The sequence below is a fragment of the Bombus huntii genome, chromosome 16 (genome assembly GCF_024542735.1).
Source record: "Bombus huntii isolate Logan2020A chromosome 16, iyBomHunt1.1, whole genome shotgun sequence".
Taxonomy (NCBI): domain Eukaryota; kingdom Metazoa; phylum Arthropoda; class Insecta; order Hymenoptera; family Apidae; genus Bombus; species Bombus huntii.
In genome coordinates, this window is record NC_066253.1 from 5962619 (window position 1) to 5989576 (window position 26958).

At 38.1% G+C, this 26958-nt stretch overlaps 1 protein-coding gene and 1 long non-coding RNA gene across 7 annotated transcripts; one reads left to right on the forward strand and one right to left on the reverse strand.

Annotated features, from left to right (window-relative positions):
• The first annotated feature begins 98 nt into the window (after positions 1-98).
• LOC126874165 (uncharacterized) lies at positions 99-26754 on the forward strand. Of its 6 annotated transcripts, none has more exons than XM_050635858.1 (13): positions 99-504; positions 14885-16167; positions 16252-17459; positions 17561-17648; positions 17779-17929; positions 18018-18162; positions 18273-18320; positions 18405-19053; positions 19134-21086; positions 21171-22700; positions 22788-23031; positions 23136-23273; positions 23336-26754. In XM_050635858.1, exons 2-13 carry the CDS (start codon positions 15196-15198, stop codon positions 23791-23793), a joined length of 7584 nt encoding a protein of 2527 aa, XP_050491815.1. In that variant the 5' UTR covers positions 99-504; positions 14885-15195; the 3' UTR covers positions 23794-26754. The 6 variants fall into 6 exon arrangements, with proteins under 6 accessions (XP_050491815.1, XP_050491810.1, XP_050491811.1 ...); XM_050635853.1 differs by having other exon boundaries at positions 99-338; positions 422-504; positions 14885-17459; XM_050635854.1 differs by having other exon boundaries at positions 14885-17459; positions 17788-17929.
• LOC126874234 (uncharacterized) lies at positions 11133-14878 on the reverse strand. The gene is made up of 2 exons (XR_007692701.1): positions 12490-14878; positions 11133-11663 (listed from the first exon to the last, which is right to left on the reverse strand). It is a non-coding gene; the product is annotated as an uncharacterized LOC126874234 (long non-coding RNA).
• Positions 26755-26958: the final 204 nt, after the last annotated feature.

Sequence of the window (26958 nt, forward strand, 5' to 3'; positions counted from 1 at the left end):
AACATATGATATTAACATCTGAAATCTAACGCGACGAAAAATAAGTATATTCTTCGTCTTCATAAATGAAAGCCAAGACGATACTCTTGCGGTGGTGAAGAAACGTAATCGAAGTGTTGAATTAAATTTTATTGTACATTTATCGAAAACAAGCTAATACATTTTCGAATGATTGAAAATGGCGGGCTGATGGTAGCGCCGGAAGTTATCTGGTTTCGAGGCTTCATTGCTTGCGAGTCCGTGGATGTGAACCTTTGTTTTGTACAGAAGAATGGCTGCCATCTTTAGTTTTCGATGGATGTTTTCCGAAGAGATCGTGAATTCTCGTATTTATTGTGGTATTTAATAACGTAATAAAATCTCGAATAGTGAAATAACGTTTCCCGCGATGTAAAGAGTGTTTTTTCGTTTATTATTTAAGCTGCCCTGGTGTGACTTCCATTAAAAAATGCTTGTGTTTACATCCAAGTTTAAAGTGAGCTTCTGTATTCCTGTCATATTAAGGTAAGCAATACATTTTTATGGATTCTTATTGTTCCAAATGAGTAGAAAGTTGCAATTATCGTGACAAATGTTCAAAATTCAATCGAACTGTCATATGAAAGACAGGTGTAATGCTCCATTCTGTTCATATTATGAATCGTTTGTGACATTCAAATTATTTTGCATTTCGTGCCTTTTTACAAATCGTTTTCGAAAATATAAAGTAATTTTATCACCGAGAAGTTTTTCACAATTTTTATTGACATCTGTCTTGTTTTACCGCTTATTGCTGTACTTGACTTAATAAAGAAAGAAAAAAAATGTCTACATCGCGAAATTTCGATTTCGGCGTTTTAAATTGATTTCGATTGCAATTTTTTCATTGTCTTTTTGCAACAAGAGAGAGGTTTAAAAAGTATTTGTTGATTGCAATTTTTGTTTCCGAATGGTGGCAACAATGATTAGTAAAATGGTGAGCGAGTACAGGTCAACCACATCGTACACATACTACTTAAGTTGTCTAACTTACGTGATTATTAACTTTCGTGTAATGTTTAAACATTTATCTTGCGTTCTTCATCTTTTCTTTTACGTCTTTACTCGAGAATTTTACACAAATGATTACTTTGTAACTATCCAATCTTTTTCTACTTCTTTTTGTTAGGCTAATATGATATATTTTTGGTTTTATTCAGATTAGTAGAATTAATCGTGTATTTGCGAATTACTAAACCTGTTGATATTAAGAAATGGCTAACGAAATTGCTGTATAAATATGTAAGAAGATGAGGTTGTATTCTTACTATTTCATGTTAGAGGTTTTCATAATTGATTGACAATTTTATAATTTTACTTATATATGTGTATATAATTATTATATGTTATTTGTAAAAGTAGGAAGAATAAGTAAATAAGGGAGTGACAAAATTCTTCAAAATGATTTTGCTTAGCACATTTTCTTATTTCAAGTGAATGGACATCAAATCTAAAATTAATTTGCTTGCAGATACTCTAAGGTTGTATGGTGTGGTTGTAATAACAAATATGTTCCATTCAGGCAGTATTTCAATTAATAATATTGCATATACTGTTACAAACTTTTTCATAATTAAATGATCATCTTATGTTACTATAAAATATTGTTTTCAAGTTTCAGAAATAATTATTTTGAATACATTTGGTACATTCCAATATATACTAGTACATTGGTATATAATATCGTAAGGTTATATGACAATTTTTAGCAAGTTTTTATCAAATTTACAAACGTATAATACTAAATAATTCATGAATGTTATTTAATGGTCATAACCAAGCGAAGAAAGTTTGTATATTGAAAACTATTTCACGGCGGGAATGGAAAAATCAGCCAGGCGGCGCTGGTTTCTCTCCCAGACGGCCATATTGTTGCCCCCTCCCTTCTCCCGTTTCTCTGTCTCTCTTTTCTTTCCCTTCTCGTCCGTTGCACATATATATAATATACAGATGTATATGTATATATGTATATACGTATATCTTTCCTTCCTCTCTTGTTCCTTCATTTACTTTCATCGACCACTGTCATTTTCTTTTTTCTTGATCCTTTCGCGATCTCTTCCAATTCCCACTCTTATCTCTCTTATTTTCTTTCGTCATTTTGCTCTTTCGCAAAATTCTTCGCATCTTTTTTCCTGTTGTGTCAAATTCTCATTCGTATGTCTTACTTTGCGTCTCGAGAATTTTAAATTTATCAATATTTTTGCCACGTTCATTTTAATCGAATGATCGAGAAATATTCAACGCATCTCATCGAATATCAAGTTATAGCAGCCGAATTTCAACCGAAATTGATAAGATATTATTGTGGAAAAGTTGATCTTTACACATATATAAATCTCTCGAGACGAGCTGAATGGTTTCTGTTTGTCAGATCAAGTTATGTGTGCGGGAAGGAAGTCGCTCGAAGTTATAAAGTCAAATTTGGAATTCTCGTAGTAGGGTACGGCACGATTGCAGATATGGTGCTCGTGGGTAGCTGTCAGTAACTAGAAGCGTCGCTACGAATTTCCTCAGTTGGCCGATCGTAATCATTTCTTCCATTTTTATCTCTTATAGGATACAATTTTCAATTAATTACATAACTCTGCGTATTTTACCTGATTTTAATGACCTTGAAATGCATTGTCAATTTTCAATGAATTGATTGATATATAGAATGTTGTACTTTATTCTAATCTGCAATTGGTCAAACATGTAACAGATATATCTACCATCATTGAAAGACTGTTTACGGAACAAAAATTTATAAAATGAATCATTAAATAATATAACAATAATAATATTAATAAATTTCTGCATAATTTAAAAACTAAAGCCGAGCGGAAGAAGTTGTTCAGTATGTTGATCTTGACAACGTTGTTTGATTGTTTTCTTTTTCTATACATTATGTATACTATTCTATATTAGCTATACTAATCTATGTTATTATATACGTTAGGTATATGTTAGGCCTGATATAGTTTTGTAAAAAGAACATTTTTTTGTGAATTCAAGTATTTGAAAACACGATCGAATCGTTAAAACAAGTTGAAGTTAAATCGATCGAATGCGAATGGAAAGAAGACAGAGGTTTAAATGCTCGAGCTCGAAATTTAGTTTGGTGGGGTACGCCTCTGGTGGTAGCATTTGCTGGCTACGAGGTGAAATCGTATCGACCGCAACCAAGGGAAGTTCGCGCGCAGTGACGGGCACGCGCGACATACACAATATATTACATACTTTATTCACAAGAGAATCAGAAGAAAGTCATTCGAAAGATCTGTCATTTCTTTCATCCAAACTATAAGGAACTAGAAACTTCAATTGTATTTTCCTATTCAATTAAATTTTTATTATGATTATTATTAATAGATAGCTCTTTCTTTTTTTTTACATCTTTTCCTATGTATAACATTTAAGAGTTTGATTATTTTAAAGCTCGATGATCTTTGGTTTTTTAATCTGCCAATATCAAAGCAGGTACTTCTAGAAATCTGGGTCATATCGGGTAACATTTATTCATTTTTTTATTAAAACAATAGTAACGGATTTGTCAAGTTCGCTGCTAGTGTTCTGTCTCTCTTTCGTGACCATTACTATTGGTCAACCCTACTGACGTCATCGAGAAAGATCCAATAGGACGATGTCAGTGCGTATGCACACTACTATATCGCAACTTATTGGCAAAGTAGTGGTTGGTGGCGCATCGTATGGACGAATTCGTGTCATCACTTAGCAATAGTTAGGACAGGTTATATCGATTACCGGCAAGATATCTGTCGATCGAACGAATTCAAACATATGGTCCGGATAAACTGTGCGTGTGTTTTTAGATCAACAAGTTCGAAGATTTCTTAACCTTTGGAGTGCTTAGTCTGTATATTACTTACTTACATTACATTACATTACATTAGTTACTAAGTAAATATTTAAAAAATACATCTTTACTTAGTTGCATTATACTTTTAATAAAATGACATTGTACACAAATTTTATTACCAAGCCAAATAAAAAGAAGCTTATAAAAACAATGATTTATTTATTATATTAAACGTGTAATTGGAAATCAAATTATTAAAAAAAGCAAGATGTTACACAAACTATAATACATATTAAAATATTCTTTATTTTAAGCTACAACAAATAAGAATGAGTTACTAAAAATTGTAAAAAGATTTCCAGATTAATAACAAAGCAACTAGCAGGAAATTAAAATATAAATAAAATATAAAGATCAAGTTATAAACAAACACTCGAAGAGTTGAAGTACGTCTCGTTCACCAAGTTTTATTGCTTTTATTTATATTCTTTTTAGAATATAAACTGGCCATTTAAAAGATATCGCGATCGATTTACCTCAAAGTTGATCGTTTTCGTATCAGGCGAAAAACTTGGTACATATAAAGTTACAGCGGTTTGCTGGAAGCTGCTCGAGAGCGAGACCAAACTACTAATATCCTGTACTAATTGATTTACAATAATATCTTGTCTAATGATAGGAATCTATCTTCAGATTCATTCAAAAAATTAATGTTTCGGCAAGGAAGTCTTAATATTAATGGTATTAATGTATAGAGGTGAATAACCGACAGGAGGTTAAGTACATAGAACAAAATTCCTACATAGGGCGCTTCGTTCCTGAAAAAATGAAATTTGAAAATTGATCAGGCCTATTCTCAACTATGCACGTTCGGATTCAATTTTTTTTGAGAACTAGCCTTTAAGCCCTTAAACAGACAAATTCTATTCTATATTTTTCATTTATTTTCGCACATAGAGTAACACCTTATGATTGTTTACTCGCACTCGTTTAGTAATTAGCCAAATTCACGCGTGCTAAAGAAATCTGCAAATTCGACTTTTTTCGAAAACGAAGCCTCGAATGAAAATATTTAGTCTATATTTTCGATTTGTTCTTTCATGTAGAATAATCCCCGTCTCATTTGTACCATCAATACTGGGGCTATATATAGCTATAGTAGTTGCACGCATCTGGTTAATTCCGCTGGAAAATCAAACGCAATACCGAGACCAGCAACGATTTCGCAAGATTTACGCCGCAAAGAACCGATGCATTTCTTCGGGATGACATCACAGTGTATTAATGGTGCTCGCGGTTACTATGGGTTACGACGTATTCACACGATAAACGAAGGAGCGTGTACCGTGGCAAAACTTTTTGCTGTTGACAGAGGAATACAGACGTGCTGGGTCAGCCATAAAATATATCCCACGAAAGTAAACCATTCGCGATTTTTCCTCATCACAGTTGAATCGATGCATTTCCCTTAGCTTTATGTTTTCTACGTTTACCGCATTTTATCGCATATGATTACGATTGCATAAAATTCCGACGTGATAAGGTTGTCCGGCGCGCGTCGTTAGTTTTATCTAAAGCGCGATTAAACAGATGTTTAATCCGTTTTATCGAATAGCGAACGCCAATAGTTTCCACGCGGAGATGGTTCTTTTCGCGCTAGGAAAAGATTATGCAATCGTAGAAGTAGATGAGAACATCTTTCGAAGAAAGAGATAAGGAGAGAGAATTTCTAAGCGTCCAGAATGACGGTGCAACGAAATGTATATATAATAATGAGATTTAGTCCGGTTTGGAGACTCGCAGACTCGAAGGCGAGAGAGAGAGAGAGAGAGAAAGAAAGATGCACGCTTCTCGGTAACCTTGGTTTTAATAGCGGAGGTGCACAATGCTGAATCTTCGTCTCTCGTCCCCTCTATCTTCCAACACTCCCACGTAATGCACAGAGCCGCGTTACGCGTCCGATCTTTCGCGGCTAACGAACGCTTTTTCAAGATATTTTTATCCATCGATATTTCTTACTTTTGATAGGAATTCCAATTGAATTCCCGGATTTGAACCTCGGCCAATAGAGGATGATTATCGGGCAATGGGATGATTTCCAATCGGTTTAGCGTGGATGGGTCTTTCTTTAACCATAGTGCGGTCGCATTCCTAAGTGATTAATCCGCAGAGTTGTTCGCTATCGCAGCTGTCGGCAAATAGAACGAAATTGTCCGCGGCAATCTCTTCTAGCCAATTCTGTACTCGCGCTCTTCTCTCTTGTTAACCGCCGATCGAGAAGCGTTAGAAAGTTGAAATGATTCAAGATTATATTTTAGTTGGTTAAGGAACAAAAAGGAAGAAAGAGATTTATCAACGACAGTGGCTCGCAAAAGTATTCGTATGCATGGGCGAAACTTTTTTATGCGCATATTACGTGTTTTATACGAAACATTTTGAAATTTCATTAGTACTGTAATGACACTCAACTGTTGTGGTTATATTGGTAAAATTTTATACGATTCTGAAGATGTATGCAGAAGTTACAAGATATGTATTTAGTAGATATAAATAAATAAGATATATATTTTGCTGATATCACAAAAGTATTTAAAATAGGCAGTCGTCCACGATATTGGTAAGTAGACTGCGGCTTTTTATGCAAATCCATATTTTTGGCAATATAATTAAAAATATAGAATCTTGCTAGGAAATTATTTCACTCGTTAAATATTATAGAAAGCACTATATTTTTGATACTTTATATGTTTTTTCATATCATGCGCATTCTGTACAATTTTGCACTTCCGAATTTCCTGTAAATGCATAAAAATCGGCAGTTTATTAATAAGTCTCAGCATTCGCTGGGACCATCTTTAACACTTTTTATATGCTTGAAGTGATTATTCATACTATATATTAATTTTTTACTAAATATAAATTTGCAATAAATATGTTGTAACTTGTATGTATATTTTCAGATTGGATTCAAATTTTGCCAATATAATCTTGGCAGTCGTGTCTCATTATAGTGCTAATGAAATATCAAAATGTTTCATGTAACACGCACAATATGCACATAAAAATTTTCTATGGGAAGTGTACGAATACTTTTGCGAGCCACCGTAGAAGAGGGTTCGTAGTAAAATTTGAAGAGGATAAAGAGCAGCAGTTTCGTGGAAACGCCAAGCCATCTTTTAGGAGTTTGCCGAACGACTGCGATTCCCGTGGTGGTGTGTTGCATATCGACCGCCACGAAAGTACGAAAAGGGATTGCAAAACTGCGGAGCGGCGCGCACGAGCACATTCGCAGGCCTCGTGACGCTCCCATTCATTTACATGCATGATCGAGCGGAGTAGCACGAAACTCTCGCGGAATGGAGTGCTTGTTCTTTGCGCAACAACCATCTTCTTCATGAGTGGCGTTTAAATCCCTCCTCGTTCCCTGACCATCCTCTGCCTCTTGTGTCTCTTAATTTTGTGGAATTATCCACGTAACGATCCAATGTATTGTCTACGTAATAGAAAAAAAGCAGGAGAGTTCCGAGAAAGAAACGGATATTTTAGAAAGTTAATCGTGGAAACATACTATCGCGAAAGAAAAGCTTCGCGCAGTGGCATCTGTCTCGGGCATAGTATTGTCTCGTATCTCGGTTTACTTCCACTAGCAATTTCTCGTTCGCCTTTTTCAACTCTGTCTTTCTGATTCTCTTTCTCCTTGTCTTTCTCCGCGCGATGTTGTGTGCGGCGCGTTGTCCTCCTTCCACTCCACGCCGATCTGCCGTGAACATAGCGAAGACAGCGCAAATGTGAAGAGAGGACAGCGCGATACCGGTTATTGGCGGGGAACTGGCATATTTCACCGAGTGTCCGGCAATCAGGCCTTTGTATACGGCTTACTGTATGTTACACGCTCGTGCTCTCCCTTACCAGGGAGGAACGGAGAGCAGAGCGAAAGATGGACTCACAGAAAAACGGGCTTGGACGGGGAGAAAGAGAGAGACAGAGGAAGAAAGAGGGAGAGAGAAGTCGAACGTTTATTTAACGGCGTAGAACTAGTCGTAGGTATGGTTAGTATCGTCGTTGGTGGGAGGTCGCGTTATGGTCTCGCTGCTTTTCTTCGATTCTACGCGTATTTCGAACGAACGACGAGAAAGTGGATGGAATTAATGCTGCTTTTAAGGGGAGAAAATCAACGTCATTTTCGATGGGCATAAGCAAAATGGGAAGCATGCTATAAAAAGAATCAATATGGATAGGATTCTTTGTATACGTTTTTACGGGAGATCGAGTTACTTTGATTACTAGTATCCCCCGTATAACACGATAGTACGTAGTTAAGTTCCGAAAATATGCCGTGTTATACGAAACAAAGAACTGATACAAAAATAAGATTATGTTCCAAAGATTAACAAAAGTGTACTAATGTTTATTAAAACAGTCAATAATTAATCAAGTTTTATAAATTTATGTTACATAATATTTTCTTTTTCGTCATTACTAAATTCTATTAAACGTCGTTCGTTAATCTATGTATGATTTCAATTTTTGTTAGTTGTGAAAAATGTTATCGATTTTTTTTATCAGAGAAGCTTCCAACTGCTGCTTCCCTATGGCGCAAGAACTCTCGAGTGCAAAGGGTTAATACTCTACAAACTAAGAATGGATTAAAAGTTTCAATATTCCAAAATTGCGCAAATCTGAGACAATACACATACGCTGACTCCAATGAAAGATATCGAATGACGGATGCTTGCACTTAAAAATTCCGATTACGCGCCGGTTTGGAAGAATTACTCAATCCTCGAACCGTGCTAGAGTGAATCCGTGTTGTAGGAGCACCGTGTTGTACGGTTGATACCTGTACCTGATTATCGAATCAAGATTTAAAAAGAGAGATGAATCGGGATATCATTGCCAGTTTCATCCGCACGATTGCTCACAATCGGGCTAGTTACATGGCAGTAGAATGCGCGTTCCAACTGCGCACGGGTTGCTGGTGAGAGCAACGCCGTTTCCCTGCAACGTTGAATTGCCCTGTGGTTGAGAAGGGGTCAGCGGAAGCGTCAAACAACTTGTTGGAGACGCTGTCGACACATGTCGAGTAACAATGCTCGATTGATAATATTGTAAACAGAGTAATATTGTATCCAACGAGCTTTCTTTCTGCTCCCACCGATACGCGATTCTTCGATAATTTGCAGCGGGCAAACTACATAAAACAGCGAACGACGTTTTATCTGGCTGAGCTAGTTGGAGAAATTGATATAATAGCTTAACAGGAGCAGGTAAACTAGAATGGCAAATATCCGTGAATAGATGTGATCAGGGATGGAAAAGAAGCAAGATGGTAGGACGTGGAAGGAGAGGTCAACATCGAGCGATAATCGTTCAGGAATAATTTTGGTTCGTATCGAATCAATGCAAGGGTCGAGGTACGCCAAGTAGGTCGCCACAAATCCCATTGCTGCCAACGTGACAAACCAGCCCGTGCAACGCTGCACGCTCGCGCGCGGAACCTCGTTAACTTCACGACTGTTGGAAACATCGCGGCAAAATAGCGGCTAGAACACCCGCCGTTGTTAACATCGACGATAGTTGCCTCGCTGCTGCGACCACCCAACTAATCCTTTACCCTCCGGAAAAGATACACTGCCTTCGCAATATTATCAAGTCTTGGGTAACTCAACAACAATCAAACCAAACAAAAGATGCTTTCTTCTTTCTTTTCTTTTTTTTTTAATATTCCTAATTGTTTAATATAGTTAAATACATTTTGAGGGGGGGGGGCGGTTATGAACAAAACAACTTCAACTCCATTAACAACCAATAAATCTTACGCAGAAATAATGAAATTAGTCACGAATCAAACAGACCAAATGCACAAGGAGTAAATGTAAACTAGACAAATTGGTACCAAACTTAACCACCTAAATTGTCGATAATGCTAAAGATACCTTGGTTAATCCTTCGAGTGTTCACAAAACCTAGCAAAAGTCTTAAAGTCTGTATATGTAACGAACGAGGGAGGTACAACGAATTAGGAATTTTGGATACACTTATTCGGTATATTGTACCATAGTGTGTGGCTGTGGATGTTTATGTAATTTTTGTGAACGTAATTAGGAGAATAGAAGGTAAATAAAAATTCGCTTGGTTTACTAAATATTATAATAAGTGCTGCATTTTGAATACTTGTTTATATTTTTGCATATTATATGTATTTTGTAGATTTTTTTAATCTCTCAAAAACGCGCGAACGTTCGCAGTCAGTTACTAATGTGTGTTATTCTGTACACATCCGAATTCAGATTGACCAAGTTTTATCCAGCATTATCCATTTCCAGTGTTGGCTGTGTGACGTACAGATTAAATACTAAAGACATTAACATCGAAAAGACGTTTATCGATATGATATTTCTAGGAAATCATAGTGACACACGGAGGAGAAACCAGTCGCCTAGAAAACGCTCTACGTTGAGGTACTATTCCGTAGGATGATTAAATATTTTATAAGATGTTATTCTCGGTGAAATGTAAATTGTATTTTACGAAAGTGCATCGCGGTACGTTTATTAGCCAGCTCGCAATGGAACGCAACCGCTGAAGCAAGGTTTATATTTAGCTACGCGAATATAGTTTTGTTTCTTTTACAATGCTGCAGTTGGTTCTGGCAATTTCCCTGATTTCGTAGCATCTGAAATAATACTGCGTTCCAGCGGTTCTCGGCGCTTACTAAGCGAGTACTTGGAAAAATGCATTTTTCAGAAAGAGCGAGGACTGGCAAGAGAGTTGCCTGGTGAAACGGACGATGAAAACTATCGAAATCTCTTCGGAATTTCACAAGATTTGGTTAAAATTTAATCGAATGTAGCACACAACGAGGAACTGCAGAGTGCATAACCTCGCTTAACAGACGCCTGCGTGGTTGCGCGATGAAAGCTGAATCCTTGCTATTGGCGTTTTGACAGTGCCGATAACGTCGTTACACTGTAACCAGTCACGTGACAGCTATATAGCTGTATAACGTACGATGGCTTTCGTCAAATCGACCACGACAACACCCGATGAATCGGCGATTCGAGGGTTAAATTCGATCCCATGCACTATGTAGATCGAGACATCTGAGCAGGAGCGTGGCAGAATTTACTGGAAATACATGCTGCTCTTTATGTGTACATACAGTGACTCACAGTATTATTCGTGCATTTTTAGGAACTCTTTATTATATATATATTATACAAAACATTTTGAGGTTTTATTAGCAGTGTAACGAGACACAGCTGTCGTTATTATATTGGTAAAATTTGAAACGAATCTGGAAATGTATACATGGAGGTTACAAGATATTTATTGAAAGCACACATTTTCTAAAGATTACAGAAATATTAATACAGACAATCATTAATTGTAATAAGCCACAATACGTAATGTAAATTGTAAATGGAAGATCGCGTTAATTATAGGAAACCACACGATCCAACTTTCCATCGGTGAATTACAAATTATACGTTTTTGGACGAAGCTGTTTTATTTGTATTTTCTTATCCAATAAAATTGGATACTGCGTTTCCTTCGTGCGACGCTAATTAGTTGCGAGTCTTTTCTTTTATATCAACTTGTTTCTAAAAAAAACCTCGTCCAATTACCGTCCAAACCACCTCTTTTGAGAATGCGGGGACAAAAGCCTGGGAAACGACTACACTGCCGTTAATGGTTTTCAGTAGTAGCAGCACGTGCCACTGACAATGAGTGCGATAGAAACGGTAGCATACGCATCGAACAAACTGCCTCCTATTTACGCATTCGTCACGTGATCCTGACTCTAGTTTCGTTCGCCGTGGAATTTTTCATTTCGCGATACCTATATGTTCGCGTTACCTCATCAAGTAATTAGCAATATTTGGTTTGTAAATTAAACAAAAAATGAAAACAAAAAAAAGAGGTAACGATAGAACATGCTGTTCAAAGTTGGAAGAATGAAAATTATGATTACGCTTAGAAGCGTAAAAAATATATATAAAAAGTGGATAAATATCGTTATGCAAAACGGTCTTGATCTGAGCTCGCAGATTATCGTTATTGCTTCGACTGATTTGCGATACGAGTGGATATACAACCGCTCTTCCTTACAATTATAAGTTATATTGAATTTCTAGGGCGATCCGTAAGTTCGTGCGTTTTTTAAATATATTCCCTTGTACTATTTTCTAGTATCATTTAGTAGCCCTTCAAATGATTATATTTCATTCTGATTAATTAATTGTATTTTATCCCATTGTTCGTTTAGAGAGGAACACGGAAAAGTCGGAAATTCGTGTACTTCTGTATCACTACTTGGTGCGAAACTTCCAAGTAGTAAAAGCAGCGAAGGAAATACTATATTTTCTTTTTAAACAAAATTCGCTTCGGAGTTCTGCTAAAACGATTTAGAAGACTTTATTCATTGCAAAAGATAGTACGAAGTAATGTATTTAAAAAACACACGAACTTATAAACCACCCTAGTATTTATTTATTAAGCAATTTTAATCAATTCATTAATCCAAGTTAAAATTCATTTACAATTGCAGAAATCTGTATCGCGCAAAAGCAACGCGGTTGCCGCTCTATTCTCTAAACTTTAAACTACAATTGAAATTTGTCTAAAATTGCGAAGCAGAAAAGCGGAAGTAAAAGAAAAATACGTACATGCTCTCTCACTTTTAGTTCGCTTCTCCTTCACTTTCCCTTGCATATTTGAAAGTATTTCCATATTATTTGAATACGTTATATTTTCTCTTTTATCGATGGTTGCACGAAACGATTTCAGCTTGGCGATAGCACCTACCGCCGCGCCGCGCCGCGGCCGGCCAATGCCTCGTATCTTTTATATCCGATCGGCTGTTTACGCAATTCGAGTTCGGTGGAGGATATTGACAATACTAACTCATTAGGTGCGCGCGTCGTACACACAAGGTGGTAGAACACGCAGGCACATTTGGCGCAAGTTGAGCCGCACGTGCAGACTTGACACGAGCTGGCAAATGCGTATCGCACTGCTCCTAACGTTTCTTCAAAAGGAATCTTCTCGCCACTTCCGAAATCGCACGCAACAATCTCGGTTTGTTGCGTTTTTTATTCTCTTTGCTTAGGATATACGATCTCTTACGGCCAGGAAACTCGATTATCGTTGGGAGAGGAAAGTGCAACACCAAGTGATTCATCGTTGTTCGTACGATTACGTATTGCGTCGTTTCCTTCGCAGCTGTTATATGCAACCATATTTTAGCAATGGCGAATTCCCTAACAGATCGCAATAGGATATAGTGTATGCTTTCCATCATCCTGTTCGTCTTTTAATCTTCTTAAATATATGAATTTTTGTTCAGGACAGTTGGCGAACGATTTTTAACACCTTTAAGTGTTTATATTATTACAACTACACTGCCGATTTTATGCATTTATAGGAAATGTAAAAGTGCAAAATCGAACAGAATGCAGATAATATGAAAAATAAAATATGCAAAGTATAGCGCCTTCTATAACAGTTGGCAGGCAAATTTACATTTTTCATTATATTCTCAAAAATATGAATTTGCATAAAAATCCACAGTCTAGTTATAACGATAGAATTATTATTATTAAATTATTATTTAATTATAATACAGATAGAATAGTTTGTGCGAATAGCGTACGAACGGTCTTAAAATTATCAGTTTACTTTAAAGATTCACCTAGAATAATACGTTACAGTATCATGGATATTCTACTACAATATACTACATACATACTACACACATGATACTACAATATATTGATAAATTACTCGAACATTAATATTATCTCATTATCATTATATTGCATAAATTGCGTTTGCTTCTTGTGAAATTTCAGTCTTTAGATATTTTCGTTATTCTGTATAAAAATTATTATATCCACTTCATAAGTTTGTCGAAAACAATAACTTTGTTTACTGCACACAGTGTACCTATATAAAGATACTTTCAACGAGCATGATCCATTGTGATCATTTTATATCCCTAAGAAGCATCAATGTACGATTTGCAACCAATTTTATTTAATTTATTCTATTTAAAATATTTATTTATTGTTTAAGACTGATTTTCTAGAAAACGTTAAAAATGGACAAACAATATTTGTGCAGTATGCCATCGACATATTAATTAATTAGTTTCAAGTATATTAAAGTTACGATCAGTATTATTTAATGGTACATACTTTCATACGACTACCAAAATTTCATACCATGAAAGCGAAATGTAGAATGTGATAAAAGAAAAAAGAGGAACACTTCATTAGAAAGTAGCCATTGTATGTGAATTTTGTCAACGATAATCGATGAACGACTCTGATATTAAACAATAGAAGACATGATAATTAAACGTATTAAACGCGATTCACGTCGATTCACGGTCTAATCTAAATTGATTTTATCTCGGAATTCCGAACCGGTTCCACAGCGAAGGATATCATTGTTAAACGCGATCAAAAATTATCATTTCGATCATTTTTCCCTTTCTCTTGTCGATATTGCTATCGTAATTAAATACTTAAGACATGAAATACCGTTTGGTTCCTTTCTCCCATTTCCTTTTCACCGTTGCTAAGTATCTCAGCTTTCACGATATCGAAACAATCGTGAACCCATTCGATAGATCTTTATACAGATTCGTGGAAAACCATATCTATTAGATAAGCATTAGTTTTATCGAACGATTGGAAACGTTTTTCTGGATCAATATCTTTAAATATTCCATGGCCACGTCATGAACGATGAATAATTAACACCCTTTGAGAGATGTTTGGATTAGGGTACGTAGCCAACGACACGTTGAATCGTTTTCCTAAAGTTATCGTCGAATTTTTCAAGGAATCTTTTCTCAGAACTCGTCTGCACTGAAGCAACATGCGGCGACTTTTTCAAGAAACTTGGAACAGCGACAAGAGATTGCTCGATGGTGCTTCAGCGAAGACGAGCCCTTACACTATACGTTTTGTTCAATCGAATGTCGTTAAAAACTTATTATCGATGGAGACTTACTATCTCGAGACTAACAGAAGATTCGTCGATTATATGTTGCAGCCTATGGTTCAGAATCCTCAAATAGCGGAATCGAAGAGCGTGGTATCCCGTCAAGCAGGGCGAGGATAGCCATCCCATCCTAACTCTCTCGAGTTTCCAGTTGGCGTGATTGAAAGGCCTCCAAGACGTCGACTCCGTCGGTGATCAAGTTATCGGGGGGTGGAACAGGTGGAGGTGGGGAGCAATTGTCCCCAGGGCCTGGCCCACCTCCCCCGCCGTCCCCAACCGAGCATACCGATGCTCACGAGAACGATGGTGCCACCGTCGCGTCAAAACGCATTGACAGCTTTCCACAGAGTGCTGAAACCACCATGAGCTTCGTCTTAAAGTTGGGCACCGTAGAAACATCCCTCGAGAAGAAGAACTGTAGCAGCAGTCAGCCGTCCTCGTCGGTGAATCAGGAAACATCGAACCAGACGGGAACCGACGATGCCGGCGGCAAACCACAGATCCTTCAATGTTTGGAAAGCGCTGCAGAAATTCCAACTGGTCATGTTATTTCCTTTTCCACCGTGAAATCAGTTAGCGTTACCTATCCAGTAGCAAAAGCCGTTAGGGAGGTGCAGAGAATCACTGGACCTCAAACGAATACCACCCAGGTGCTGTCGACTCGCGTCATCTCTCAGAAATTACCGTCGTCTAGCCATCAAACGCAGCCCGCGCCTTTAACGCTGAACGCATCCTCCAACGTAACCCATGTTCCGGTAAACGCTCAATCTATATCATCTCCAGGTAGCGGAGTAGCACATGTGTATCCTTTGCAGCATGCCACAGTATCTACGCAGAGCAAACAGCAAACTAGAAATCAGGTGGTCGTCACCTGTGAGGGCAAGCAACAACAGCAACAGACGACCACGATATCTAGTTTGCAGGCTAACATGCCTTTAAAAGTCCAACCGGTCCCTTCACAGCTTGTCGTAAGCAACAACGCGGTTAGAGCCATCACTACCGCGACTTCGTTGCCCAACATTCAAAGGATACACGTGAAAACGCAAAATCTCGTCGGACAGGGTCAGACGGTTAACTTGCAGAAAGTGAAGGCTGTGACGAATGTCAGTCAAGGGGTAACCGTGCAGAGGAACTCCGTACCTAGGATACAGACCGCACAGAAGAGCCAAATGTCGTCGACTGGTGCCGCTCAAACCACCCAGTTTGCTGTTAATCAAGTCACGAACAATACCAACGTACAGAGAGCCCAACAACAAGGGAATTCGACGCTTCAGAAAGCGCAAGCAAACGCCGCGAACACGCAGAAAGTAGCGCAGGTCTACAATAATCAAAAGGTATCGTCGCAGATGTTAAGTAGCCATCCGAATCATAAAGCACAACTACAACAGATACCGGGTAATCAACAGCAGGGATTACAGAAATTACAGGTTCAGTCACAGAAGACCGTGACTGTGCCTAGGCAGCAATCGAACGCTGCGGCGGTGAATAACGTCCAAAAATGTGGCAACTCCGTAGCTGGTATGCAGAAGGTACAAGTAATGGGGCAAGTACAATGTCAGCAACAGTTACCGCAGGTTCAGAAACACGTGCAACAGGTTCAGCCGCCGACGCAGCATCAAAGATCACAAACTGCGACGGCTTTGCAAAAGTCTCAGACTGCGACCACGGTTAATTCCAGCAGAGTACAATCTTTCGCGAGCGCTTGCAAGAGTAACAGCGTTCCAAATATCAATAAAACGCTCCAGAACGCCAACTTATTAACCGTAAACAAACAACCAGTGATCCCACAGCCACAACAATCGCAGCAAGTACATATCCAGAACTCGTCCCAATTGCAACAACAGTTGCTACAGCAAACTTCGCAAGCACAACAACAATCGCAGCAACAAGCGGCGCAGAAACAACAGTCTCAGCAGCAACAACAAGCGAATACGAATCCACAAACACAGAAAAGTCACAGTATTACAAATGTTCATCAAAAGGTTGCGACGATCGCCGCGACCATCCCCAATAACCAACGAACTCAGGTAGTTAACTCCAAGATTCAACAACAACAGATGGTCATGAGAGTAGGTGTGACGAAGAATCAAGCGCAAAATTTACAGCAGAGCAACTTGAAAAGTAGTGTACCTCAGAAAATTGCAAATACCGTAAAAACTTCGAACTCGCAGAACGTTGTACAACAGTCGTTGCATAGAAATGCGAATGCGCAGCCAGTAAAAATAATTCAGCAACAACAGAACGTTATAGGGCCGCAGAATGCTCAAAAACAGCCTGGATGCATCAAAACGATACCTCCTCAAAAACCAGCTCAAAGGAATCACACGCAAAAGGTAGCCGGTATTAAGACCTCTCTAAATACAAACGTAGCTGCGGTGAAAGGTCAAGGTCCGGCAACTGCGATCGCACAAAAGACAAGCATCAAAACCTTGCTTCCTCAACAGACTGTTGCCACGAATATGTTGATGCATAAAAATCAGCCGATTAAAATACAGCAGCAAGCTATACAACAAAAACAACTTATTACAACGTCACAGTTTTCCCAGCAAGTTAGACAACAATCTGGACAAGTAAAGACGTTACTGCCAGTAACTAGCATGGAACCTCGCAAAGATGTTGAGAATAAGTTAGTGTCTATTTCTGTCATTTATATATTCGTTGATCTTTTATTTCACCCCGCGCGCACATTCTATATCAATTGAATAATTAAATTTATTATTTTTCCAGAATCGAACCCGAGCTGCGCGAATCTAAAGAAGACGAGCGTCAACAACGTCCTATAACTCCAATTATAAGAATACCTCCGCCTTACGAGGTAACACATATATCGTAGTAAACATAACGCGAAGTTTAATAACGAATCTTCAGTGCCATTTTTGCAGTGTACACTGTTGCATTTTGTAGTCTGTATAGTTGTTCCTAGAACACGTAATTCTTGATTATAGTGTCTTCAGTACGTCCTACAGGATCACAATTATGGGGCACCACCACCACGAACACCATCACCTCCGTCACCCCCATCTCATGCAAAACAGCCTATCAACGGTGCCGGAAGTTCGTCTACGACTTCTCAGCATCCTTACATTTATGGAAAAGGTACGAAATCCTACTAGCTACTCGATTAGATTCACAATAACAATGAAAGCCGTGTATTTTTCATGCGACTTTGTGTTATTCATCATAGTTGTTAGTGGCGCTAATATGGACGACGATGCAGCCAGTGCTATCAGTAGCGAAATAGGCAGGGACGCAGAACTGGAAGGCGAAGAAACCGAAACTGCTCCCGAGGGTGAAGGGGATGATGAAGACAGTGTTACTAGATGTATATGGTAATTATTTGTATTAAAAAATATATTAATTCATATTTATATATTGTATATTATATTATATATTGTATATTATATTATATATTCATATTTAAAAATTTGTTCATTTCTAGTGACTTTGAACACGATGATGGATACATGATCTGTTGTGATCGTTGCTTGTAAGTTTAAGTTGTGACGTTTAAGATATTTAATGGAATTCAGCTCAGTGCGCTGCTATAGCAAGTGTAAATTTTTCATTTCAGAGTTTGGCAACACGTTGATTGCATGGGTATAGATCGTTCTAACATTCCTGACGAATACCTCTGTGAGATTTGTCGACCGCGACGAGTAGATAGGCAAAGAGCTCGTGCTTTGCAAATGCGTAAACGCGAGGAATTGCTAAATTCAGATACATCATCCGATACATCGTCCACCAGTTCGGCAGATACTGACGTTGGGGTCAGTACGATTCCCAAGAAACGAACTTTGCAACAACAAATTCCTCGACGAAAATCCGAACCTCCGCAAGTAAGACGACTGAACAACAATAACAACAACAATAATAATAACGTCGCGAAAAGGCAGAGGAGAGATTCTCATCCGAGACAATCCAGTGCTGTTCGTAAAAAAGAAGCTACAAAGCGAGGCCCGGGTAAACGCAAAGCTAAACGGAGAATGAGTTTGGAAGATAAAGAAGAGGAAACTCAAGATACGTGGAACTCCAACGTCGCGCCACTAAGACAGTGGATCGAACGTTACGAGGAAGCAGTGACAAATCACTATAGTCCAGAATTACGAGCCAGGATATCATCTATCAAAGTAAATGGTACACACAGTGATTTGAGACAGAGTAACATGAATGTCATTGCCACCGGAAAGTGTAGGCTCAACGTACATAGTAACAACGTTAGGGTAAGTATTTTTTCAAACGAGGACAGTTATTTTTTAATGAAAATAAGTATCTTAAAAAAATTTTTACTCTTCTTATATAGTTTCTGGTAGCAACGATGTATCTCCCACCAAACACACCCGTCGTTGAATTACGAGGAAAGTATATGTTAAGTACGCAACATCGACCGTCCTATCCTCAAGGAAGGCATCATACTCAGAGGCCCGGACCCTTTGTATTCTTTTATCGATTACCACGAGACGGAACAGAAGTCTGTGTAGATACAAGAACGTATGGAAACGATGCTAGATTTGTGCGACGTAGTTGTAAACCTAACGCGGAAGTGAAACATTGTATAGAAAAAGGAACGTTACATTTGTATATTGTGACTACAATCGCGATTGAGAAAAATGCCGAGATTACGATCAGACACGAACAACATGATCTCTTGCTATCCCCTAATCCAAATAGCCCTATGATGCCCATTGTCTGTGCGTGTAATAACCCGAGGGAATGTCAAATAGTGTCTCTAAATCAGTTGAATAGAAGAGGAAGCAACGGAGCATTGGCTGAGAATGCAGATGGCCGAGAGCGGAGACGAAGGGGTAGACGAAACACAATTTGCGAGGACAGCGATTCCTCGACCGTGATATCCAATAATACTGTCATCACGCAACCTGCACCACCGCCGACGACAGTGTCATCATCGGTATCCGCACCACCAAGAAGGACAGTTACAACCACCGTTGCAAATACGGTGCGCCAAATACCTAAAGAGGAACCGCTGACGCTAGTGCAACAGCCGCAAACTTCTCCGAATTTAAGTCAACCAATAGTGCCAGAGACTAAGAAAGACAAGAAGAAGATGACCAGAGAAGAGAGAAAGATGGAAGCTATTATGAAAGCTTTCGAGAGGCTCGAGAAAGCGGAACAAAGGAAACAAGAAGTTCAAGCACGAAATGCACAGCGGAAGGAGTCTGGTGGTACGCATAGCGATAACGAAGATAGTCATAGCGTCACGATACAAACAAAGCAAAAACAACAAAATTCCGATAGACCTTTAAGGCGGAAGAGAAGAAAGGGTAGAGCACGGACTACTAGTACTTCTCAATCGCAAAGTAGCAGTCGAAGAACTAGATTGAATTCCGCGGATTCGGACGAATCGTCCGGAGAAGAAAGCAATTCGATGCAATCACCACCTTTGTTAAACCAAAATCATTCGCAAAGTCGAGATGCTCCTTATCACCTGCATACTCCTGCCAAAAGCACGAACGAAAGCGTGACTACAGCTGGTCATCAAGGAATACCAACGGCAGCTGGTTTACTGTTGGCTTTAGCAAATTCTAACGCACCCGGACCGAGTTCGCCTCCTTTGCAACAACCAACGCCAGTTAAAAGTCCAACCTGTGACAGCGGTGCAAGCAGCAGCTCCCAAAGTTCAACTCCATCCACTCCTTTATCCTCGGCTTGCTTGTTAGTCGCAGCAGCGGTTGGTCCTCTAGCTCCTGGCTTTAAATTTCCGAAAACCAAGAAAGTTCTAATGAATGAATGGTTAAAAGAGTCACCCGATCCACCGCAAAGCAATATATCTCAGATCTCACCGTTACCAGCATTACCACCGGCTTCTGCGACGAATTCGATAAATCCTCTTTGCAGGTCTTCGGATTTTTCTTTACCGACGGACTCATCCGCAGAATTCTTAACGCAGAGTTATGCAGCCAAAAGTTTAGCCACTCTTGTGCAGGCGGCGAATTCGGTATCTGGAATATGTGATTCACCGCCACAACGCAAACAACAGGCAATCAGTGGAAATACGATTTGCCCTGTTTCTACGGGATCTGCCAAGAAAAGATGGTTACGTCAAGCCATTTCTGAAGAATGTGATTCACCAAATAGTCGACCGGAGAGTCCGCCGGCCAGTGAAATGGTAGCTCCACCGAAGAAAAGAAGAATAGCTAGGGAAAGTTTATCGTCAGACAATTACACTCCACCCACTACACCTACTATGTTAGTCCCTGAGTCCACTCCGAACAATAGATCTTTGTGTCCTGTTGAAGTGAGTTGCTGTTTGATTGTATGTTGAAATGTTTTTTTGTAAATTAATAGGAATTTGATTTCTTAATTAAACCATTTTTTTCAGGACGATTTCATCGAGCACCTACAATCCTCGTTGGTTGATCAGAATGAAGAAGGTCACACGGCAACAGAATCTGTAAAGCAAGAGGTTGCCTCACACGAACACGCGAATTCAAACGAGGCCGTACGACAAAAACTTTCGATAGATATTCCACAGGATTTTCATCTCAAAACTGTAAAATCCGAGAAACATTTAGTGATAGACACTTCGATAATGAAACAAGAGAACATGGGGGTGAAGAAGGAAGAGAAAGATGAAATGGATTGTGACACTTACATGCACTTGGAGTCAAAATCTTTTATCAAGAATGAATTGCGATCTGTTAAAAACGAACCGGTTGGCCATCAGAAAAATAAGAGCAAGAAGGAATATATTATAAAGAAAGAAGAGAATTTTGATATGGAAAAAGGTACAGTCGAGATAGTCGATCAAAACGAAGGAGACACAGAAATGGAAGATTTCAGCTCTCCAGTCGCTGTTATGGAATCGGATGCAATTCTGAAGGAACGCGTGGCTGAGATGAAACTAGAATTCGGAGGTAGTATAAGTGAGATGGTTAAAGTTGAAGACGATAAATGTGATGATGATAAAAGATCCGAAGACGCGAAGTGCGAAATGAAATCTGACGACAACATGTCGATCGATGAATTTGACGTTGAAGCTCAAATGAAGAAAATTACTGGCGACGATGGAAATGATTATAAGGAAAAAGTAGATACTAGTTCGGAGAAGGATAAAAGCATGGATGGTATTGAGGGTTTGATGGAGAGCTCCAAAGAAGATTCCGAATCTGAGGATAAAGAAATAGATGATGTGAAATACGAGTCGCCAACGTTCAAATCATTCAATTTAAACCACGAGGAAAAGTTATTCAAAGAATTCGGAAGCAAACCCGAACCAGAATGTATCATTGACAATAGCATTAAAGAAATCGAACAGAGCCAGGAATCTCAGAAAATTGAACAACCGTCCGCGTTCGTTACTTCATCCGAAGAATCCATTTTTGAGTCTGTGTCTTCCAACATGGACACAGAATCTATCACAGAACCACCAAAGAGTTTCCATTCCATTCCACCATTAAGTGAACGAATTCGTAAAAAGACAGAAGCAACAAGTGCTCCAAAAAGCCAATTAAATTTTGAAGCAGCTATTATCGAATCTACCATTGATATGGAGACAGAAGATGAATCCAAAAATGGCGAACAAAAGTCTATGCTCTCGACGGCGTTAAGGGAATTGCTGGAAGCTAAGTTGGATGATCTAACAAACGAGAGCGCTAAAGAAGAAGTGATAGAAGAAAATAATACACCATACATCGAGCCAAAGTCTGAAACTTCTGAGCAGATTATAGAGATACAAGAGTGTACAGCAAAACCAACCCCTCAAAATGTTCACAATGAAGAAACTCCAGTAAAAGAGGAGGAAGCTCCGCCTAAAGAAATTAAACGATTAAAGGACCCGAGAACTGTCGTTCCAAATAGTATGCCAGCTCCTGCATTTAAACCCGAAACAATCCCTCCTGTTAAACGAAAGGTTAGAATAACTATAGAATAAAATTTCTACTTCGAAGTTATTCTACCATGTGTTTCTTGTTTATTCAAAAGTAATTTACTGTTCTAGTTGTCCATATCAGAATACCGTAAACGCAAACAGCAATCGTCTGGCACGCCTCCAGAACCTGAACCGTCGAGTGATGCTTCTACAACAGATAAGGGAGGAGCTAGAGGTAGATCAGACAGTGCGAGCAGTGGAACTTCGTCGCTCAGTTCCGATGAGGAAGGTTCCAAAATCTCATTATCTCTTGATGTACCGACCTTAACCACATTACCGCTTTTCACGAACGTGGAAGGCGAGGAAAAGAAAGGTTAATATAGAGGATACTAAGAGGTTTAAGGTTGAGATAATAACAATAGGTTTAAGCGTCAAAAATTATAAACTATTTTGTTACAACATTTCATACTCTTATAGGTGGTGAGGAAGGGACAATTGGTTGGTCTGCCGCGCCAACTTTAGTCGAACGTCAAAGAGAAAATCTTACAGAAAGATTGAAACGAGAATTTGGATTGTTCCTCAGCGACGACGAAGAGGAAAGAGCTCGCAAACATGGTAAATATTACTATTCTCTTTTGCCATTTCATTACTTTTTACATGACTGTAAATCGTTACAGGTTTAACGGCGGAGGCAATACTGAAAGCGCGTAAAACATCTCCGCCTCATCCTACTGTATCGAATACTCCACCAGGTTACCCGGTACCTCAATTGCCTCCTCAACCCTATATACCTCCTCCAGGATCTGCATCCATCCATTATTCTCAGTTCCAAGCTAAACCTTGTCCCGTTCAGTACCCAAACTTCACAGTTCCACAGAATTCTTCGCAACAAGTCTATTCGAATGCTACACCTCAGACATCTGCAAATAAACAGCCACAACAATTCTTAGTACCCCAAGCGTCTCAAGCACCACCAGGCTCAAATCCGTATCCTCCCCAGTTTATTCCGCCGTCTACCACAGCAGTATCGATCTCCAAATACACGCCTGTTACACCGCCACCTGGAAATCAAATGTATCCTGCATCTGGCCAATCACAGAAACAGTTTTATAATCACCCGGCACCAAGGTCTTAACCCACATAAAAGGTAGCTCTGTCGAAAAGTTTTTAGTCTGGAAAAATTTTTATTAGACTTCGTCGGATCGCGAGTTAATTTGTCGATTGGTTTCGAACAAAAGCGAAACTCGCAGCTGGTCGCTTAATTCCATTAGATTAAAGTGTTAAGTTATCCTCCCTGGCCTGAGAGAAGGGAAGGGGGTGAAACAAGATATCTTGAGTGGAACAGAATATAAATTCACGATCTCTTCTATTTAACGTCATTCGTGTTATAGCAAAAGGGTATTTAGATTATATGATAAGATGATAATTCGCGCACGCAACTGACAGTAAATCAGAAGAGATTCGTGATACCAGGTGCTACACTGTTCTCTCTTGTATTAAAAACCTTTATGTGCGTACATCGTTGATTGTGAAAGGAGAAACAAGGAATATTAATACTACTGATGGTTTCGGAGACGCACTCGATGGAATTTGCGTGGCCTAAAGTGATAATTAAGTATTTTAAACAGAAAAAAAAGAAATCGAAAGAAATGAAAGAAAATAAAACGTAATGCTCTCACGCATTATATGACCGTGTTTAAGGAAACTACTGGCATCTAAGCATTATGGCCAAAAGTGTATCGTACGCCGCGTACACTTTTTATATTGGAGAAGTGGTGCCCTAAAAAACGTTTATATATAGCACTAGTCCAATTGTGGCGAAATTGTAACAAAGCTGAAATTAATCTGAATGATAATCGTGATATTCAGAGCCCACATCTGACAGTTATATATATTATATATGTATACACACATACACAAAAACAGATACACAAAATGTGCATACCAATATTATACGATTTTTCTGTAAATATCATTTGCATATATGCATAATATAACGGTGTCGAAATGTATATTTAAGTTAAAGATCGAGGGAGAGATACAAAAAAAATTCAAACACTGTGCTGTGAGTTGCAATTTTTATTTTTATTTTCATGTTTTATTTTTTCTTTTCTTCTTTCTTTCTTTTTCTTCTTCTTTTTTTTTTTTTTTTTTTTTTTTTTAATAGAAAGAACAAAAAGAAAGGAGTATCGGCATGATCGGAATTTTAGGAAAAGTAAATAATAAATTCAAGTGATGATATCACTGTACAGTGCCAGGTTTATTATCGGACAATTGGAATTTTCGCTTTTTAATTCCATTGTGACAATAATGTCGATTCTATAGGAAGGAAACAGGTCTGTTTAGGGTAAAATTGTACAGGCCCTAGACTGAATGTTCCTACGTATCGATTTCGTCACTCTGTACCTCCTGCTAAGAGTCTGACATGTCTTTTCTTTTAAGAATTGTTCTTTTGCGCTCAAATTTTCTAATTTCTCTTCATTGTTTTTCCATAACACGATCGACAGTACAACATGTTTTTAGTTGATACTGAGAGGCGTCTCCGCGACAAATAACCTTTTATTTGATGATCCGTGGAAGTCCTGAAACTGAACATTCATTCTGAAGTACAAAGCTCTTTAAGAGGCGATTTAGAGAAAGAATGTATAAAAGAGAGAAAGAGTGGGAGAGAAAGAGAGAGGGAGAGAGAGAGAGAGAGAGAGAGAGAGAGAGAGAGGAAGAGAATATAAGCTGCAGTAAGAAAAAAGAAATTAGTATGACAGGAGAATCGTAAGCTATTTTTTGTAAATGAAAAAGTGAGAAAACGAATTAACGAATAGATAGGTAGAGTGCGTCTTTTTCGTTTCCGAAATTTGTAAATTGTTCTAATTGTTCTATACGCGTATTAAAAAAGATATCTAATTTTTTGTTTTTCAAAAGATTTATTTATTTGTGTTGTAAATCTATTTTCGTTATTTTCTTTTCTTCCTTTTTAGTCCGGTGATCATTAATTTTTCTGTATTTTTATTTGACGAATGTAAATGGTACATTTGATTAAGGACAATTCTCCCAGTGTACACAGCGAGCGGTGTAATTTAAGATTAGCGTGTTGTACAAAGATTTCATATCGGAATTCTCGCGTATTTGTCGTGTGTACATATATATATATTAAATACGTTAATTAATTACAATTTCTTATTGGGAGTTCCTCGTTGTAATATGAGTTATAACTGTCCGGCTTTTGTATATTTCGCAGATTTTAGACTCATGGTTAACATTCTACCCAAAAGAAATACACACAACGAATTACTTTTCTCGGTCGAAGGGAAAATTTCTAGCTGAAAAGAGTTTAAACTTTGCTGAATCTGAAGGCCATAAATATTTCTTACTTTCCGCTGATCTTTTCCCATGTGCAACAACAATTATAAACATCATAGGATATAGGAAGCAATTATCGAATCAAACATTAAACACAGTACTAGAGAAAGAGAAGCATTTTGATCGATATACTTGATGTTTAAAGAACTGACCTAGAAAACTTTTCGAGGTAACTAAATTTTACTTATTCGCACAGAGACAAAGAAAAATAAAGTATTTTCTAATAACGAAGAAGTGAGATATTATGTACAATTTAAGATTTCGATAACAACGTTTCGGATAAATGAAAAATATATTTAATACTTATACATACATATAGTTCCTCGAAGAGTTTTCACGAGCCAACAGATCGATCTGTTTATCACCTTTTTATGTATTCATTCAGTTTCAAACGAATAGTCAAAAAGTGATCACAATTGGTAAATTTATGTAGTTACAAAAATTGCGAGGTTTTAGCAAACGACAAAGCCACGTTTTACTGTTGTAACATGCTTAAAACACAAATTTTTAAACACGACATTAAAGTTTAGAGAGATCTGTAACTAGGGAATAAGATATTAAAAAAACGGAATACAGAAGAATGAATTTTACTGAAATCCCTGTGCATTCTATGGATTTCGCTAGTAATAGAAAAAATATAAAACTACAGTGTACGAATTCTTCAACTACTTACTAACTTGTGTTTATTTGACTGCAGATTTTATTTAAGAAAAAAAAAAAAAAAGAAAACAAAAGAGAAGGAGCATAAACAAAATAATGACATGGAAAAATACTTGCAATTCGAGAAAAAAGGCTATGGGGAGAGCTAAACGAGCGATATTTTTGGCATTTGGTATTCCTTTATACTTTAGCCGATATTTTGTAATAAACATGTATACTAGTGTAAGTTACTTGCGTTAACCAGGTGCGAATGTGAGATAAGGGTGTGTATAGCTTTATGTTC

Coding starts and splice junctions, on each gene's coding strand:
- LOC126874165 (XM_050635853.1), top strand. CDS start 15,196: ATGAGCTTCGTCTTAAAGTTGGGCACCGTAGAAACATCCCTCGAGAAG. Junction 17,649..17,778: donor GAATACCTCCGCCTTACGAG/GTAACACATATA, acceptor TCTTGATTATAG/TGTCTTCAGTACGTCCTACA. Junction 21,087..21,170: donor GATCTTTGTGTCCTGTTGAA/GTGAGTTGCTGT, acceptor CATTTTTTTCAG/GACGATTTCATCGAGCACCT.